The sequence below is a fragment of the Aspergillus sclerotioniger genome (assembly GCF_003184525.1).
Source record: "Aspergillus sclerotioniger CBS 115572 chromosome Unknown BO94scaffold_32, whole genome shotgun sequence".
In the NCBI taxonomy this organism is placed as follows: Eukaryota; Fungi; Ascomycota; class Eurotiomycetes; order Eurotiales; family Aspergillaceae; genus Aspergillus; species Aspergillus sclerotioniger.
The window spans coordinates 359,225-374,283 of record NW_020291022.1 but is presented as its reverse complement, the minus strand read 5'-3'; the positions used below and the strand labels follow the sequence as shown (position 1 = coordinate 374,283).

Sequence of the window (15,059 nt, the reverse complement as noted above, 5' to 3'; positions counted from 1 at the left end):
TGAACTCAACTACTCCTTTACGAGCCATGTCTGAGCTCGTACGATCGCTCAGCTTCCAAGGCCCCCAAGAATACTACTCAAGCTTCATAACCAGACCACATCTTCAACATGCGTTCCGCAATATCGATGAGGCTAACAACCTCAAGGCATATTTGGCGCTCTTGAAAGATGCCCAGACCCGCAGCTTTGTGCTGGACTTTGGCAATGATGATGCTTGGTGTGCGGTCAATCTGGACCAGGAGGATCTGGCGCTGCTACTGCGCAAGCCAGTACGTCTGAAGAACAACTGCGTATAGAGGCATCATCACTGACACTTTCAGAAACCAAGATGTTTTGGCACTCGGTGGATGTATGCTGTCTTGTTCGAGTTTGTTTGCTTACGACTAATCCTCTGTAGTAACATCTGGGCTCCCGAGCAACAAAAGGAATTGATCAAGGTTCGTTAAATTGGACGAATGATTGATATGCATGCTGAAACAGCTAGACCATCACAAGCCATTATGGCGTCTCGGAACGTCTGCAGGGAATGATGTGTACAGACCCAGTAGAACGTCCGTCAAAGTCCGCCGCGCCTGCCGAGCCTCCAAGGAACAACTTGCGCCCAAGAAATACCGATCGCGTGCGCCGTTCTCGTCCGGATGATGTGGAGGGAAATGCCCTGCGAGACTTAACAAACCCGGAAGAGATTGGTGCTGCTGCATCTTTCAGAGGTCTCACATTCGCCAATGTGATCGACCAGATATGGCACTTTTGTTCCGTGGACTATGGCCCGAAATGTATTTCTGTCTGGTGAACATTCAATTGGCGACATTCTAACATTGATCTAGACACCTGTGTTGGATATAACTCGCTCTTCGTGGTACCTCATCTCGATATGGACAACGGGAAGGAATTGCCTGCAGGGAAACGATTATGGTCCTGGTTGATCTTGTGTGACGACGGTATGTAAGCCATCGGTGATATGCGCGCTTCGTATTGACATGCCAAGGGACTGTTATTTGCATGCAAGAAAACCCGTTTCCTGGGCTTTCTGGACCATCGGAGAAAGTCTTGCAATCGGTGCTCAATGTGGTCCGCAGGAACATGCAGCTCATCTTCGCGGGCGTTTCTAAACAACACTTTGCCGCGTCCGAAAGTGACTCATTGGTCACCATCAGAGTACGGCCATTTTATGAAGGTGGCCCAGACCAGGTGAGCATCAAGCAAGATGACGGTCCGAGTTTGCTGTTCTATTATTTATTTGACGACTGGGTTTCCTCATATGCGCTTGTTGCGCAACGCGAACACAAGTATGGGGTATCCCTGAATAGACTGGTAAGTGCATATATGAAAATCCTGCTGCATCTATTTGGTGATTAGATGATCTGACGCCGGATACAGAGACAGGATATGCTGTCGAAACCGGTAGTCGACCTAATCCATGAGTTACATCGGCTGGGAAGGCAGTTGGCAGTTTTGAAGCGTCTCTATCAAAGCTACGAGCTCATCATGATGCGTATATTGCAAAGACAGCGCATGCTTCGCGACGAGGCCCGATCGAATCGTCCTCAATGGGCAATTGGGCAAAGTTTCGGAGAAAACGATGGAGCGGACGCCCACCACTCGACATCGCGAAGTAGTTTTAGTTTCCCGACCATTCCAGATGCCAGCGTAGGCGTCCAGCTCAGCCCGCCTGCCGTGGCTCGATTCGAGAGATTGCTGGATCGAATCAAGCTATACTGTCTGTCCGAGATTGATAGCTGTCTGACAGAAAAGGAGAATCTCACTTTTCTGGTAGGTTGTCAATCCTCGCGCACGAGCGAAATGCTGACCCATTGATAGAACTTTAACTTGATTGCTCTTAAAGATTCACAAGCCGTGGAGAAACTAACGAGGATTACAATCCTCCTGGCAAAAGTGACGATTCTATTTTTACCCGTCAGTCTGATGACCGGCTATTTCTCAACGGAACTTCGCAACGTCAAGGGTGAATATACGATCAATCAATACTGGGTCAGCTTTGGGGTGATTATGTTTCTGTCAGCGGTCTTGCTCTGGATTTTCGGATACGCCAGCGACACCGTGGAGGGCAAGACGATCTACCAATCATTGTCCCGAAGCTTCTTCCGGATGTCAAGAGACAAGGTCTCCCACCACAGAAACGAGGCATCGGGCGGCGCAAGCCATTGATCTTGATGCGAGATGACACACCTCTATAGAATGTACAATAGACGACCATGAATACCACGGGAGACTGAGTGAGCAAAAAAACGATCGCCGATCTTATCATTGACCAATGCCACGGAACGCAAGCACCTTCAACCCTACGGAGTATAGATCTCAATAAGAGACTGGTCACATGATCCGTCCACTGGTATTTGTTTTGCAGTGGATGTTTCGAATAAAGGATAATAAGCAGGCCAATATGATCTGTCGGATGCATTGCCCCATCCAAACAGGGTCCATCCAAGATCCTGCCACATGCGCTCGAGTTTGGTTTCCTGGCCCACAATCATTCTGACCAAACGGGGAGTCTTTGACATGAGTGCACCAACCCCGAAATTGTACCTGAAATGGTAACATCTCAGGAGACGAGGCGGTGGCTCGTAGCTACCAGCAGGATCGTTTGCTTATCGAACACTACGGATGAATAATAGCATGACGCGTAGTTAACTAGCTGAAAGTGGCCCCTGTGGGTTCCGAGGGCTGAACGAACCCGGGTGTTTAACGCAACGGCCTACTTTAAATGCTCGTTGGAGTGACATGTCCAGCACACGTATCATGAAATTGATAACATCGCATAGCTCGATTGTCCTGACGATGCTTGATTCTCAGGGATCATCGTGGACATGCAGAACCTGAGCACGAGACAATCTACCGTCGACTTGCACCCCATAGATAGCAGTGCCACCGAAGGCGATCCACTGGCACGGGGAAATTCAGAAAGCCGTGTCGGGAACCTATCAGGTATCAGGGTCAAGGGTGGGAATCGATCCGGGTGTCTGGACCTTTTTTCGGGGCTAAGAGGGGCAAGGGGCGCAAAGGAGGCTGGCAGCAGACCGGCAACCGGGTGAAGCTGGACGGTTAGCAGCACTTAGAGCCATGTTGGCGACATGAGGATAGGCAGCGATGGCGTAAAAGCGGTACGGCGTTGGTCGAGGTAAGCCGATCTGGAGGCAGCAGGGATTGATTGCAAGGGTATCGCCCGTAAGTTATCTAGCAGTAAGATGCACGGGAAACACCGTGTCCTCTTCGGGGGGAGGCCCTCGTCCGAACGGACTGACCAGACAATTGATTGCGCCCATTGCTGGTGATGGCATTGCCGTGTGAACTCTATTGGATTAGACTTCTGAGATCTGTACCCTTCGTTCTGAATAGGCCATTCCCTTCATTGTACCTTTGTATGGAGCAACAGGATCTCGACACAGCATCATTACATAGTTGGTAATTTTGCCAGCTGGTTCCGTTAGTGACGGAAGCTACGCCGGCGGCTGAATTTCTCGACCTGGCCGTTTGGCACCCAAAAATCCCACACCTCGACAAAACGGTACGAAGGCTGACCTGACCTGACTGCCGGTCACTCACTCACTCACTCTCTCTCACGACTCACGGTATCCACGCCTTCCCACACCCACTCCTCCTCCCTCCCTCTCCTTCTCCAGCTTCATCGCAACCTGGTAAGTCGCTACCCCCCTCCCGTATGGTCCCTTTGGCCTTGTCACCCGATCTCTGGTCCTCATCCCCTTGCCCTTGCCTTTCTGCTCCTTTCTCTGGCCATCCACCAGTCGCCCACCGCTCTCCCCTCCTCCCCCTGATTTGTCCTGCCCGCCGTGTTTCCCCGGCGTGACTACCTTAACCTGTCGATTACCACCTTCGCCCCTCATCGTCCACTCCATTCCATCCGTCATACCACTTGCCCTCTTGCCTTTTTATACCACCCCCCTCAGCCAGACGTCACAGGTCTGTGGTCCCTCGTTCGACCGCCCCTCCGACCGTGCTGTGGACTTGCCTCCTGATCTGTCTGATCGAGTCTAACATCGCATTCATCCCTAGACCTTGAACTCTCGCCACCGCCATCATGGGTCTCACTTTCTCCAAGTTGTTCGACCGACTATGGGGTCGTAAGGAGATGCGTATTCTGATGGTCGGTCTCGACGCTGCCGGTAAAACCACCATCCTGTACAAGCTCAAGCTCGGTGAAATCGTCACCACCATCCCCACGATTGGTCAGTCCTCTCTCTCCCGGTTCAGGGTCGTCGATCTGTTGGCTCGAGGCTCGACGTTGCGCATAGAGGTCGATGGAACTAATATCGGTTGTCTGGCTGTGCAGGTTTCAACGTCGAGACCGTCGAATACAAGAACATTCAGTTCACCGTGTGGGACGTCGGTGGTCAGGACAAGATCCGTCCTCTCTGGAGACATTACTTCCAGAACACCCAGGGTATCATTTTCGTGGTCGACAGCAATGACCGTGACCGTATCGTCGAGGCCCGTGAGGAGTTGCAGCGCATGTTGAACGAGGACGAGCTCCGTGATGCCCTCCTCCTGGTCTTCGCCAACAAGCAAGATTTGCCGGTATGCTCCAGGTTTCCGCAGACATCCTGGCCGGGATGATATTAACGCATACTCCGTTTAGAATGCCATGAGCCCTGCCGAGATCACCCAGCAGCTTGGTCTGCAGAGCCTCACCCGCCGTCCCTGGGTAAGTTGGACCCCTCTATGTGGATGCCTGAGGTGTCGACTAACCGGAGACTAACGCGCTTGTAGTACATCCAATCCACCTGCGCCACGACCGGTGATGGTCTGTACGAGGGTCTTGAGTGGCTCGCCGAGACGCTGCGGAAAACGAACCGCGACTAGACTGATGTAATGAGTGGAAGAATACCTGCAAGTTTGACTGGGAGTTGCGGATGCAGGAAGGGGAACCGGGGCCGGCAAAGTCACCTCGTGTAGGGAAGGGATATGCTACTTGGTGGTTCTTGTATGTTCTCTAACGGCTCTTCATTCCTCTATGCTATTAGCTTTTACTTTTTTTCATCCTGGGTCTTGATCCTGGCGCCGATTTAACGATGTTTTTCGACTGTTCTCCTGGAAGACTCGAACAGAGATGCTCAGCGGAGAGGGTCCCCTGATTTGACCGAATGCTGCGTTGGCCCGAGAATGTAGAATGCATGTAGTGGCCGCATTGTGAGTTGATAACGTCTTGATATAAATATAACAATCTTATCCGTCCATCTATACTTCCCCCTCTCCCTTGTTCCTTCCCAGCTATATGATTCGAGATATTGAATTAAAGATTAGGAATTACCTCGCCCCCTCACAACTCACAGCCCACTATCCGCCCACCACCACCCCGATACACAGCACCACCACCACCCTCTTTCTTCCCCCCATCCCCCTTTTCCCCATTCCCCCTCCCCAACTCCACCCCACTAACCCACCACGCCGCCGCCCGAATAATCTCCAACACGGTGTCCAACTCCCCCCGATTCCTCGGCGCATACACCATGACGAACCCCGTCGGCACGGTCCTCAAATAACACCACCACCAGCTCTCGCGCGTCAACGGATGTCGTTGACCCCATCCCCTCTCGATAACGAGTTTCACGTCCGCAGGGTGAAGCGTCAAATGTAGGCTTCCGTCGCTGGGGTGCGCGTGACAAACTTCCCCGTTGCAGGTTAGGCGATGGCGGGTGAAGATTAGGGATGAGATGTCGATTTCTTTGCTGGTGGGGGCCGTCTGCGTATGGGGCAAAGTAGGGGTAGGGCCGGTACAGAATACCCCTGTACTATGCTTCTCGAAGCAGGATGTGCCTTCGTATAGGATCTGGGGGTGGTGGGAGACTAGATCTTGGATGGAGCTGCAGAGGGTGGTGTACATGGTTGAAGAGGATTTTTGGGTTGTTTGCCGCTGGGGAGCGATTCCGGCGACGGTGGGGCGGGGGCCCGGACGGTAGGGGAGGGGGGTGGTGGTTGATTTTGATGAAAGGAAGCCGGTTTTGGGGATGAGGGAGGCTGGGATGGAGGGAGGGTGGAATGGATCGCGGATTGTGACGAGTCGGAGGAGGCAGATTCGGAGGTAGCCGGTTGGGGTGGAGGGGTGCCTCCGGGGCCGAGGGCGAGGAAGGCGTGGTAGTCTTTGCGGATTTGGTGGAGGAGGAAGATGGTTGGGAGGAGGAGGATGGGGAGGAGGAGGATGAGGGTTGGTAGGGGGATTGTGGTGGTGGTGGTGGTTGATGAGTCGGGGTTGGTGGGTTCTGGGGGTGTTAGTTGGTGGATGAAGGGGAGGATGAGGGAGTGCTGACCATGTTTGTTGTTGGTGGTGGTTGTGGTTGTGATGGTGAGGTTTATTTGATTTGGGGATAGTAGGATATGGCTGGCTGTGAGATACTGACTCGAGGAGGAGCTCAGTTCAGCTGTCTATTATATGGTTAGTCATCGCCATCATGACCGCAAAACCAAATCATATGGTCTGCGGTCAAGAGTGCCACGATATCAATATGCGCCAGTTGATATTGAATGGCCGGGCCAGCAATCCGTACCAGACTTTCTCCTCCTGGGACCTGCTGGGTGCAGCATGCATCAGCCAGGTGGGCCAATCATCACCAGTGCATCACACCGCAAGTACTGAATCCAACAAAGAAGATCTCTCTCCACGGCAAATCTCAAGGCTGTATCCGCAGTGTGCCGGTGGAATGGATTGCTACCGCCATTGTCGAGGCGTCGGTCGTCGTCACTGTGATGTATGACGACAATGACCGTAGTCGCTCTTCCTCGGGAACTAAGGCAGCTTTAGTTTCGGAGCATAAGTTCCCGTCAGCACGGTATGCCGATCCAGTCAGCGGATGACTTTTCCCTCAACGATGAGGCGGTGAATTTTCCTCTGGTGGAGGTCTCTGGGTTATTGTTTTCTCCGCGTGATGTGGTTGGGGTTATGCCAGGTGGTGCATTTGGTGGCTGGTTGTGGAATGTTGGGTTCTGACTTTGATAGTGCGGAGAGAAGCTGGGGTAATTGTGGGCCCGTGGGTAGGGTCTAGGGTCATGTGTAGGCTCCAGGGGGCTGTTGTGAGTCTTGCGATGGGGATTCTAGGGAGAGGGCAGGATCGTTGGTTTTATAATGTCGATTGGAATGAGTGAGTGATTCTTCGTTTGGTGATTGAATGTGGTGGTGTCGGCGGGGGGCATCCTTTGGCTTGATGGCGTGGATGGTTAGTCAGGTGGTGGTTTGGAATGAAGGAAGTACACTGCAAGTACTGGTCCCCAGGTATGGATTATGGGTATGATTTTCTTTGATGTCCCGCGTTCTGACTGTTCATCTTGGTGGATGCTTTGTCTATGACATGAATCAGACCTATGCCTCAGGCGACATAGTTCCTGAGATGGACTAGCGTAATAGATACAGCACTAACCGCATTGGGACGCACGAGGCACTTTTCCGGATTGGGCCAACCAACTCTCCGTCGAACATCTTGACTTCTCCACCATTCTACAATACAAGACGATCCCTTCATATTCAAGATTTTGACAAAGTATCAAGTCCGTCTGTACAGCACTCAATTGCGCATTGCACATCCATCGAGCCCTTGCGGTGCTCCGCCAAGCCGGACCCGGCCGCCCTAGTGCATCGGTCGACGGTCCCTTGGGCAACGCTCACGGCCGATCTATCAACACAGCTCGCTATGCGCCTGAGCAGTCGTGCCTTGTTTTTCCATATCCAATCTGATACTGTCCACATTTCATTGCCTTTCTCTGACTTCTGGATCCACTGGCATTGATCCGTGGTCACTCCGGGTTCCGTCTGGTACTGGTTGTATTGTTTCTACTATATCCCTCAGCATTCTCAGCCGGTGCGCAATTGTCGCACGCCCATCATTCGGGCCAGACTTGAGCGAGTCAGGCTACTCGTCAAGTATGTGTCGTCCATTTGCTGCCTTTAACTATGTACTGATCAGGACCAGGGCGTACTTCACATTCTCCCTCCCGGATGCCGTTCCATTAATCGATTGATCCACTCACATACCTCTCGCCACTCCTTCTATGCTGGCCTAGACTCGCCATGCCTGCCCGTCCGAAGAGGCTCTCGGCCTCGTCCGATTCATCATCACCATATTCGATCGACGAGCGCGATGTCGTGATAGACGTTGAGAAGCAGCCGTCGCGGCCGAGACGCCATTACCGCCATCACAGCCACAGCTCGTATGACACAGATAGTGACGATGATTCCGTCAGCTCTTCTTCGGTGGCTTCTTATCGCCCCATGTTGAATAGAGCCCCTCCGCGCCCCCGCAGCAGAGTGGGCTATCGAGTTCCTCATCGGATAATGAAATGGCTCTGTTTTGCGCTGCTCTCGTTCTTGATTCTGTTCATATGTGCCCTGTTCCGGTTCACTTTCCTTTCAACTGTCACTCGTGTCAACGTTCAGTTGCCTAGACCCGCCCCGAGGCCAGCACCATGGGAGAACTTCCCGTTCCTGAAACGGTATCATGGTGGTATCCGATCTTTGGTGTCGCGAAGTGAGGGAGTGCCAGAGTATCCCAACGACAATCCGGAAGCTATCGGTCTTGACAAGGAGAATGCAAATGATACTGTTATACAAGCCCGGGACCAGGCGCTGCCATTCTCGAGCTCCGTGTTCAACCCGTATCCCGAGTACTCATCTATGGAATACATCGCAAAGTACGGTGAGAAGCGCGAGTGCTTCCTCGACGAAGATGAGACTCTACGGGTACCCTTGGTGCATCATTATCCCGGTGTACCCCGTGGCTTCCCTGATGCGGTCATGGGCTCCAACGAGATGATCGGCATTCGAGATGACGTCTGCTTTGACCGGTTCGGGCGTTTGGGACCTTATGGTCTCGGCTACAGTGTGCGAAAGGGTGGTATCGGTGCTGGCCTCGAAGGCGACCGTGAAGGTGCGGAGCGTGTCTGGGACGACTATCCGCCTGTCGACTTCCGTCGCGTCGACTGGGCAGCTGCGCAGAATCGATGCTTGGCCTCAAACAGCCATCGCTTCAGGGATCTTCCTGCGCCGCGACCCAGCCGCTTCCTCTCTATGTCTGTTGGTACGCCGGAAGTTGCAGACGAGAAGCCCCAGGACAAGCCGCAGCCTGATTCTGGAAAGGACTATCTACCCCGAACGGCATTCGTGATCCGTACGTGGCACGACATCCACTATTCCCCTGACGATATTCTGTACCTGCGCTCCCTCATCGCAGAGCTTTCGTTACTCTCCGGCGGCGAGTACATCATCCATTTCCTGGTCCAGGTCCGGGACGAAACCCTGCAGATTTGGGCCGACGACGAAGTATACGAGCGCGTGCTCAACGAGGCTCTGCCAGAGGAGTTCCGTGGCATGGCCACGCTCTGGTCTGAGCGGCAGATGAATCTCATGTATCCCGGCCTGGAGGAGACGTGGGCTCGCGGGCTATCCGTCCACGGCGTCTACCGCAGCACCTACATGCCCATGCAATACTTTGCGCACCAGCATCCCGGATACGACTACTACTGGAACTGGGAGATGGACGCCCGGTACACAGGCCACTGGTACCACCTCTTCGACAAGGTCATTAACTGGGCACGGGCACAGCCACGAAAGGGCTTATGGGAGCGCAACGCTCGGTTCTACGTGCCCTCCGTCCACGGCACCTGGGAGGACTTCCGACAAATGGTCCGAGTGCAAACCGAAATCGGCACCAACAGCCCAAACAACCTCTGGAGTGCCTCCAGACCCGGCCAAGACCGCACTCCCGGCGAGGTAAAAGCCCTACAACAACAAGGCGACAAGCCCATCTGGGGCCCCGAGCGACCCAATGAGCAAGACATCCTAGAAGTCGACGGCGAAGGCATCCCACCCACCACCATGGAAAAAGATCGATACGAATGGGGCGTGGGCGAAGAAGCCGACCTAATCGTCTTCAACCCACTCTTCGACCCCGAAGGCACAACCTGGCCCCTGCGAGACGACGTCACCGGATACGACCGAGAGACCGGACTCCCTCCACGTCGCACCTCCATCATTACCGCATCCCGCATGTCCCACAAGCTCCTGCAGGCCATGCACAAGGAAACCACCCTCAAACGCCACACCATGTTCTCCGAAATGTGGCCCGCCTCCACCGCCCTCCAGCACGGATTCAAAGCCGTCTACGTGCCCCATTCCATGTACATCGACCGTCGCTGGCCCACCCAATACCTCGAAACGGTCTTCAACGCGGGCCGCAACGGCGCGTCCGGCGGCGCCCGGACTTCCGTCTTCGGCGACAGGGAACACAACTTCCGCGGAACCACGTGGTTCTACTCAGCTGGCTTCGCGCCCAACCTGTGGAGACGCTGGCTAGGCTACAAGGTCGACAATGACGGTGGTGAACAAGCCGAACTCGCCGGTGAAGGTCGCATGTGTTTGCCTCCGATGTTGCTGCATCCTATTAAGGACGTGGAAATGATTATTGATGATGGAGAACGTGCAAGAGATTAGCCCTCGAGCTTTTACTTTTCTTTGTTTGATTTGGCGTGATGGTGGATGATTCAAGACTTACTTACGGTTGTTATACATGCATACTTACTTACATACACGCACTTACCTGTTGGGATGATTCGACTGATGACTATGATTATGGCTATGATTACGTGGCGAATGGCGTTTGGAAAAGAGTTCAGTGGATATTGAAGATTAATGTATCTGTATTTGTATGTTTATTTGTATATCAATTTTATGCATGTATGCACATCCGTGTTTATGAATGTATTGACTTGTTTTACTAACCGGGATAAGGTTGTATAGATTCTTCGATTGAAAATACCTTCTTTCTCCTCCCTCTCTCCCTCCTTCTAATGATGAGAAGCATTAGTATGTCATGAGTATCAGTCAATCAATAAATCATCTTCGCCGTTTATCTATGCTACTCGCTAATACTAATGCTAATCTATCTATCTGTCTACCTACCGTCCAACCCAACCAAATGGTTATAACTCATAACGCCATAAAAATGACTGTCCGGTCATATATGCCACATCAAATTCACAATTTTGGTTGTACCTGCGTCTGATCATCCGCATCCACCAACCTAGATTCAATAGCTTTGATTTGCAACGCCAAGAACTTGGAGTAAATCCGACACAAGGCGAGGTTTCCCCCCATGTACCAGAACCCGGGGTGGCCGCTCGGTCGCCACATCTGGATGTTCAACTTTCAGTTAGTGGAGTTGATTGGTGAGTGGTGGCTTAATATAATGGGAGATAGGTTTGGGTTGAAAGGTTACTACATTAGAAGGGAGAGGGGTGGCATACGGCATTAATTTCTCCCTCCTCATCTAGATCCCATACATCGCGACAGCGATCGGCGACACGATCACCTAGGACTTTCCGCACCGTCGTGCGCATATTATCGTATCCGGTGGCTAGAACGACAATGTCGGCAGGGAGAGTCGATCCGTCTTTTAGCACAAGCCCGGATTCGGTGAAATGGGAGATACCATCTGGACTGCGCTTGACTTGGATCTTGCCGGAGGCGATGAGTGGGCTGCAGCCGACGTCGATGTAGTATCCGCCGCCACGAGTCATATATGCGCGGGAGATGCCAGCACCGTCGATGCCAAAGTCCAGTGCGAAGCCGGCGCGTTCGAGGCCGGCGAGGAGGTCTTGTTCGGCGAGGGCTACGCGCTTGGTGAAGTGGACGGAGAGGGCGAATTGGACGGGGTAGGGGAGGCATTCGTGGATTAAATCGGCTTCTTCGGTGGGGGGTCTGCAGATTGATGGTTAGTAGGTATTGAGTATGGAGGTGGGACACGAACCCGTTTTCTTCGTGTTGACCCTCGTGCATCATGATAACGCCCTTCTCGACGGTGATGACATATGTCCCGCGTCGCTGGAGCATGGTCACTTGGGCACCGTTTTCGTAAAAGTTCTGCGCAATGTCATGGCCGCTGTTGCCGGTGCCAACTACTACGACCCTTTTGCCTGTTACGTTCTGGCGGGATGCATCATCGTGTTGGCTGCCGTGGTAGACTGTGCCTTTGAACTCTGACTGGCCACGGAAGCTGGGGACCAGGGGCTCGCCTGAGTGACCAGTGCACCAGATCAGATGGCGTGGGTGGAGAGTGCGTTCGCCGTCGCCGCGGACGACGGTCACGGTCCATTGTTTCTGGGCGTCATCGTAATCGGCAGATTTGATGGAGGTCTTGAGCCAGACGTTCAGTTCCATGATACTGGCGTAGGCCTCAAACCAGTCGCCCAGTTTATCCTTTGGAGTGTACTGCGGCCAGTTCTTCGGGAAGGGTAGATAGGCCATATGTGTGAACTCTGCAGGATCATGGGTAACAAGGGTCTGAAGGTTAGATAGATATGGAGATAGAATGGATGGTGCTTACCCTGTATCGCTTCCTCCAGTTGTCGCCGATCCGTTCATTCCGGTCGACGATGAGATGTGACACCCCGAGGGATTGGAGTCGAGCGCCCATGTTGAGACCTGCCTGGCCTAATCCACGTTAACCTTTGTAGCTATAAGTGGAAAGGGATACACACCAGCACCAACGATAAGAGCAGTCGGCTCCTCATCATTGAACTCAATCAATCGCTGGCGCCTTTCAATCCAATTTCCCTGATTGAGACCACCGGGCATCGACTCGATGGTGTCATCAACTCTCCGAGCGCCCAAGGGCTCCTCAAAGCTCTTCAATTCCTGTAGAGAGGTGTACATCGAATATCCCTTCCACTCGCCCGCATCATTCTGTGTCAGATGAAGGACACCCGAACCGCGTCCGACACGAGTCTCAAAGAAGAACATGGAGTTAATCCAGCTCAGCCCCTCTGCAGGAGACTCCATGCTTGGCTGGTATTTGCCCTCATGCTGCAGACGCAGAGCGGATATACCCGCTCCGGGCTGGTTTGCAGCCAGAAACGCCTGGATCTTCTCACGACCCTGAATCGTGCGCAGGTCCCAGACTAATGCAAGCATGTCCCTCCACCAGGAATCATCATGGAAGAGAGATGCCAGCCGGGAGTAATTTCCCGCTGTGAGGGCCTCCAGATCGGTGATCCATCGTTGGGCAATGGCGCGTGCATCCAACGGACCGATAGTGACAGGGGTCTTGGGGAGCTGGATCACATAGTGATTCTGAGCAAGAGACATGGCGAGAAATCAATGTCACAATTGTAACGTCTCAATAGAAATCAGTGAGGAGGATGCCGGTTGGGACCAGAGGGCAGGTTGAAAGCGAGCCCGGTCGTTGTATAAATAGCCCGAGCTCCATCGGGGACCCATCGCTTTAGGGACAACAGCTGGCTGAGGGGAAGACGGAACGATGGCCGAAGAAACGCGCTGTGGACATGCTCCGATTCCGCGAGCTGCAGGATGCGGAGCACCGCAAGGAAGTCCGGGGATGATGGGTCAGATCCATACCCCGAGTCGAGTTGCGGGGACGGTAGATTTCCGAGACTCGTTCTTAATTAGCAGCTATCCAACGTTCTTAAGCCGTTAAGCAGCTGTTATCGCCAACGTGGATCCTTCATCACTTGGTGGCTGCCGATCCTGGTCAATGCGAGGATCATCTTGCAGCGCCTATTTTACCCAAATAAGGAATTTAACCAATGTGGCTGACATGATGCAGCTGACCAACAATCCAACTAGTCAATCGGCCAATTCAACCAAAGATGGGGGCTATAAAGAAGGTGAAGCCAGCTGGCGATGGTGAAGAGGAGATGAGATGGTGAAAGTGAGAGAAGTCGGCGAAATTGAAAGTCTCCGTACGGAGTAATGTGACACCTTCATTTCATTTCATTTCATTTCACTCCTCCGCCCAGACCGCGATGGACTTTCTCTCCCCTCCACCAAGTCACACTCTTTGATTACCCCCCTTGGCATGACAGATGATCCTGGCCGTGTAACGACCCCGAAACCGTCCCTATGACAGCCCGCACGCATTCCCTCGACCGCGACATTCCCCCAATCCGGGCCCACGAATCCGGTCGTGGCAAGGGATGTAACCATCCACAGGGCGCCTGAATGGATCATTGTTTCACTCCTTACGCCTTGCAGGCGGTTCTTATAAAGGCTTCAATCCAGGGGGAAGCACAAGGCTAGCTGGATTCATTGTCTACCATTCAGTCGTCGTTCTTTCTTTATTCAGGTACCACCACCCCACTACCACTGGCACTATCCCAATCAACGTACTTATACAACCTCCTCTTCTCCCCCAAACCATCACACTAACCACCTCACAACCAGACACCCCTCTATTTACTACTACCCCCTACAGTAACAACCGAATCACCACCATGTGGACCAAACCCCTCCTCGCAACCACCGCCTCCCTGGCCTACTTCCTCTCTTTCACCTCCGCCCAAACCCCCAACACCAATGCCCCCATAACCACCGACAACCACGGCAAACTGTACCGCGCCGAGCTCCAACCCAAGGATAACACCACCGTTGGCGGACACGTCACCACATACTCCGGTCCCAGCAAGGTCGGAATCAACTTTGACATTGAATTCTGGGGAATTCCTACTGACGGTCAACCCTTGGGTGCGTCCCCCCCAAACCACTCCCACTATCCTCCATACTGCTATTACTATATTTAAACTTTCCCTTAACCAAACCTAACTGAGGAAACACAGCCTACCACATCCACGAAAAGCCCGTCCCCGAAGACGGAAACTGCTACAGTACAGGCGCCCACCTCGACCCTTATAAACGGGGCGATACCATCCCTTGCGATATTAAGGCGCCCGAGACCTGTCAGGTGGGGGATTTGAGTGGCAAGCATGGTCCTGTGTGGGCGCCTGAGGATGAGACTTTCTCGGTGACGTATACGGATTGGTTTGTGTCGAATGTGGTGGGGGATGTTTCGTTCTTTGGCAATTTGTCGGTGGTGGTGCATGCGTCGGATAATTCGAGATTGGCGTGTGGGAACTTTGAGCTGTTTGATTTTAGTCATTGATGGGTTGGGGATGGGTGTGTATGTTGATGGGGATGGTTTAGGTTTGATGGCTGTGTTTAGGTTTAATGACTGGACTACTAGTTCAGCCCTGCGGCTGTGCTCATAGGTTTTGGTGGAATCTATTTTTAGTCATTTTTAATCGTC

At 53.0% G+C, this 15,059-nt stretch overlaps 6 protein-coding genes across 6 annotated transcripts; 4 read left to right on the top strand and 2 right to left on the bottom strand.

The window, feature by feature from the left end:
- Window positions 1-26: 26 nt before the first annotated feature.
- BO94DRAFT_589570 (uncharacterized protein) lies at window positions 27-2,169 on the top strand (the record flags this gene model as incomplete). The annotated part of the gene is made up of 8 exons (XM_025615954.1): window positions 27-269; window positions 321-349; window positions 398-437; window positions 485-776; window positions 828-941; window positions 989-1,314; window positions 1,381-1,773; window positions 1,822-2,169. 8 exons carry the CDS (start codon window positions 27-29, stop codon window positions 2,167-2,169), a joined length of 1,785 nt encoding a protein of 594 aa, XP_025463478.1.
- A 1,888-nt stretch (window positions 2,170-4,057) lies between these two features.
- On the top strand, window positions 4,058-4,839 carry arfA (putative ADP-ribosylation factor; the record flags this gene model as incomplete). Its single annotated transcript, XM_025615953.1, has 4 exons — window positions 4,058-4,205; window positions 4,310-4,554; window positions 4,616-4,681; window positions 4,747-4,839. 4 exons carry the CDS (start codon window positions 4,058-4,060, stop codon window positions 4,837-4,839), a joined length of 552 nt encoding a protein of 183 aa, XP_025463477.1.
- Window positions 4,840-5,296: 457 nt separating this feature from the next.
- On the bottom strand, window positions 5,297-6,558 carry BO94DRAFT_559991 (uncharacterized protein; the record flags this gene model as incomplete). Its single annotated transcript, XM_025614115.1, has 2 exons — window positions 5,297-6,279; window positions 6,522-6,558. The coding sequence occupies 2 exons, from the start codon at window positions 6,556-6,558 to the stop codon at window positions 5,297-5,299; spliced, it is 1,020 nt and encodes a 339-aa protein (XP_025463476.1).
- Window positions 6,559-7,694: 1,136 nt separating this feature from the next.
- Window positions 7,695-10,712, top strand: BO94DRAFT_500831 (DUF3405 domain-containing protein). Its single transcript, XM_025609418.1, has 2 exons — window positions 7,695-7,888; window positions 7,938-10,712. The coding sequence occupies exon 2, from the start codon at window positions 8,036-8,038 to the stop codon at window positions 10,451-10,453; it is 2,418 nt and encodes an 805-aa protein (XP_025463475.1). The 5' UTR covers window positions 7,695-7,888; window positions 7,938-8,035; the 3' UTR covers window positions 10,454-10,712.
- Window positions 10,713-10,996: 284 nt separating this feature from the next.
- Window positions 10,997-13,105, bottom strand: BO94DRAFT_475237 (putative flavin-binding monooxygenase; the record flags this gene model as incomplete). Its single annotated transcript, XM_025608553.1, has 5 exons — window positions 10,997-11,152; window positions 11,266-11,719; window positions 11,769-12,301; window positions 12,345-12,451; window positions 12,499-13,105. 5 exons carry the CDS (start codon window positions 13,103-13,105, stop codon window positions 10,997-10,999), a joined length of 1,857 nt encoding a protein of 618 aa, XP_025463474.1.
- Window positions 13,106-13,909: 804 nt separating this feature from the next.
- On the top strand, window positions 13,910-15,036 carry BO94DRAFT_243203 (putative cytosolic Cu/Zn superoxide dismutase). The gene is made up of 3 exons (XM_025606386.1): window positions 13,910-14,142; window positions 14,201-14,500; window positions 14,593-15,036. Exons 2-3 carry the CDS (start codon window positions 14,251-14,253, stop codon window positions 14,913-14,915), a joined length of 573 nt encoding a protein of 190 aa, XP_025463473.1. The 5' UTR covers window positions 13,910-14,142; window positions 14,201-14,250; the 3' UTR covers window positions 14,916-15,036.
- Window positions 15,037-15,059: the final 23 nt, after the last annotated feature.

Coding starts and splice junctions, on each gene's coding strand:
- BO94DRAFT_500831 (XM_025609418.1), top strand. CDS start 8,036: ATGCCTGCCCGTCCGAAGAGGCTCTCGGCCTCGTCCGATTCATCATCA.
- BO94DRAFT_243203 (XM_025606386.1), top strand. CDS start 14,251: ATGTGGACCAAACCCCTCCTCGCAACCACCGCCTCCCTGGCCTACTTC. Junction 14,501..14,592: donor TACTGACGGTCAACCCTTGG/GTGCGTCCCCCC, acceptor GAGGAAACACAG/CCTACCACATCCACGAAAAG.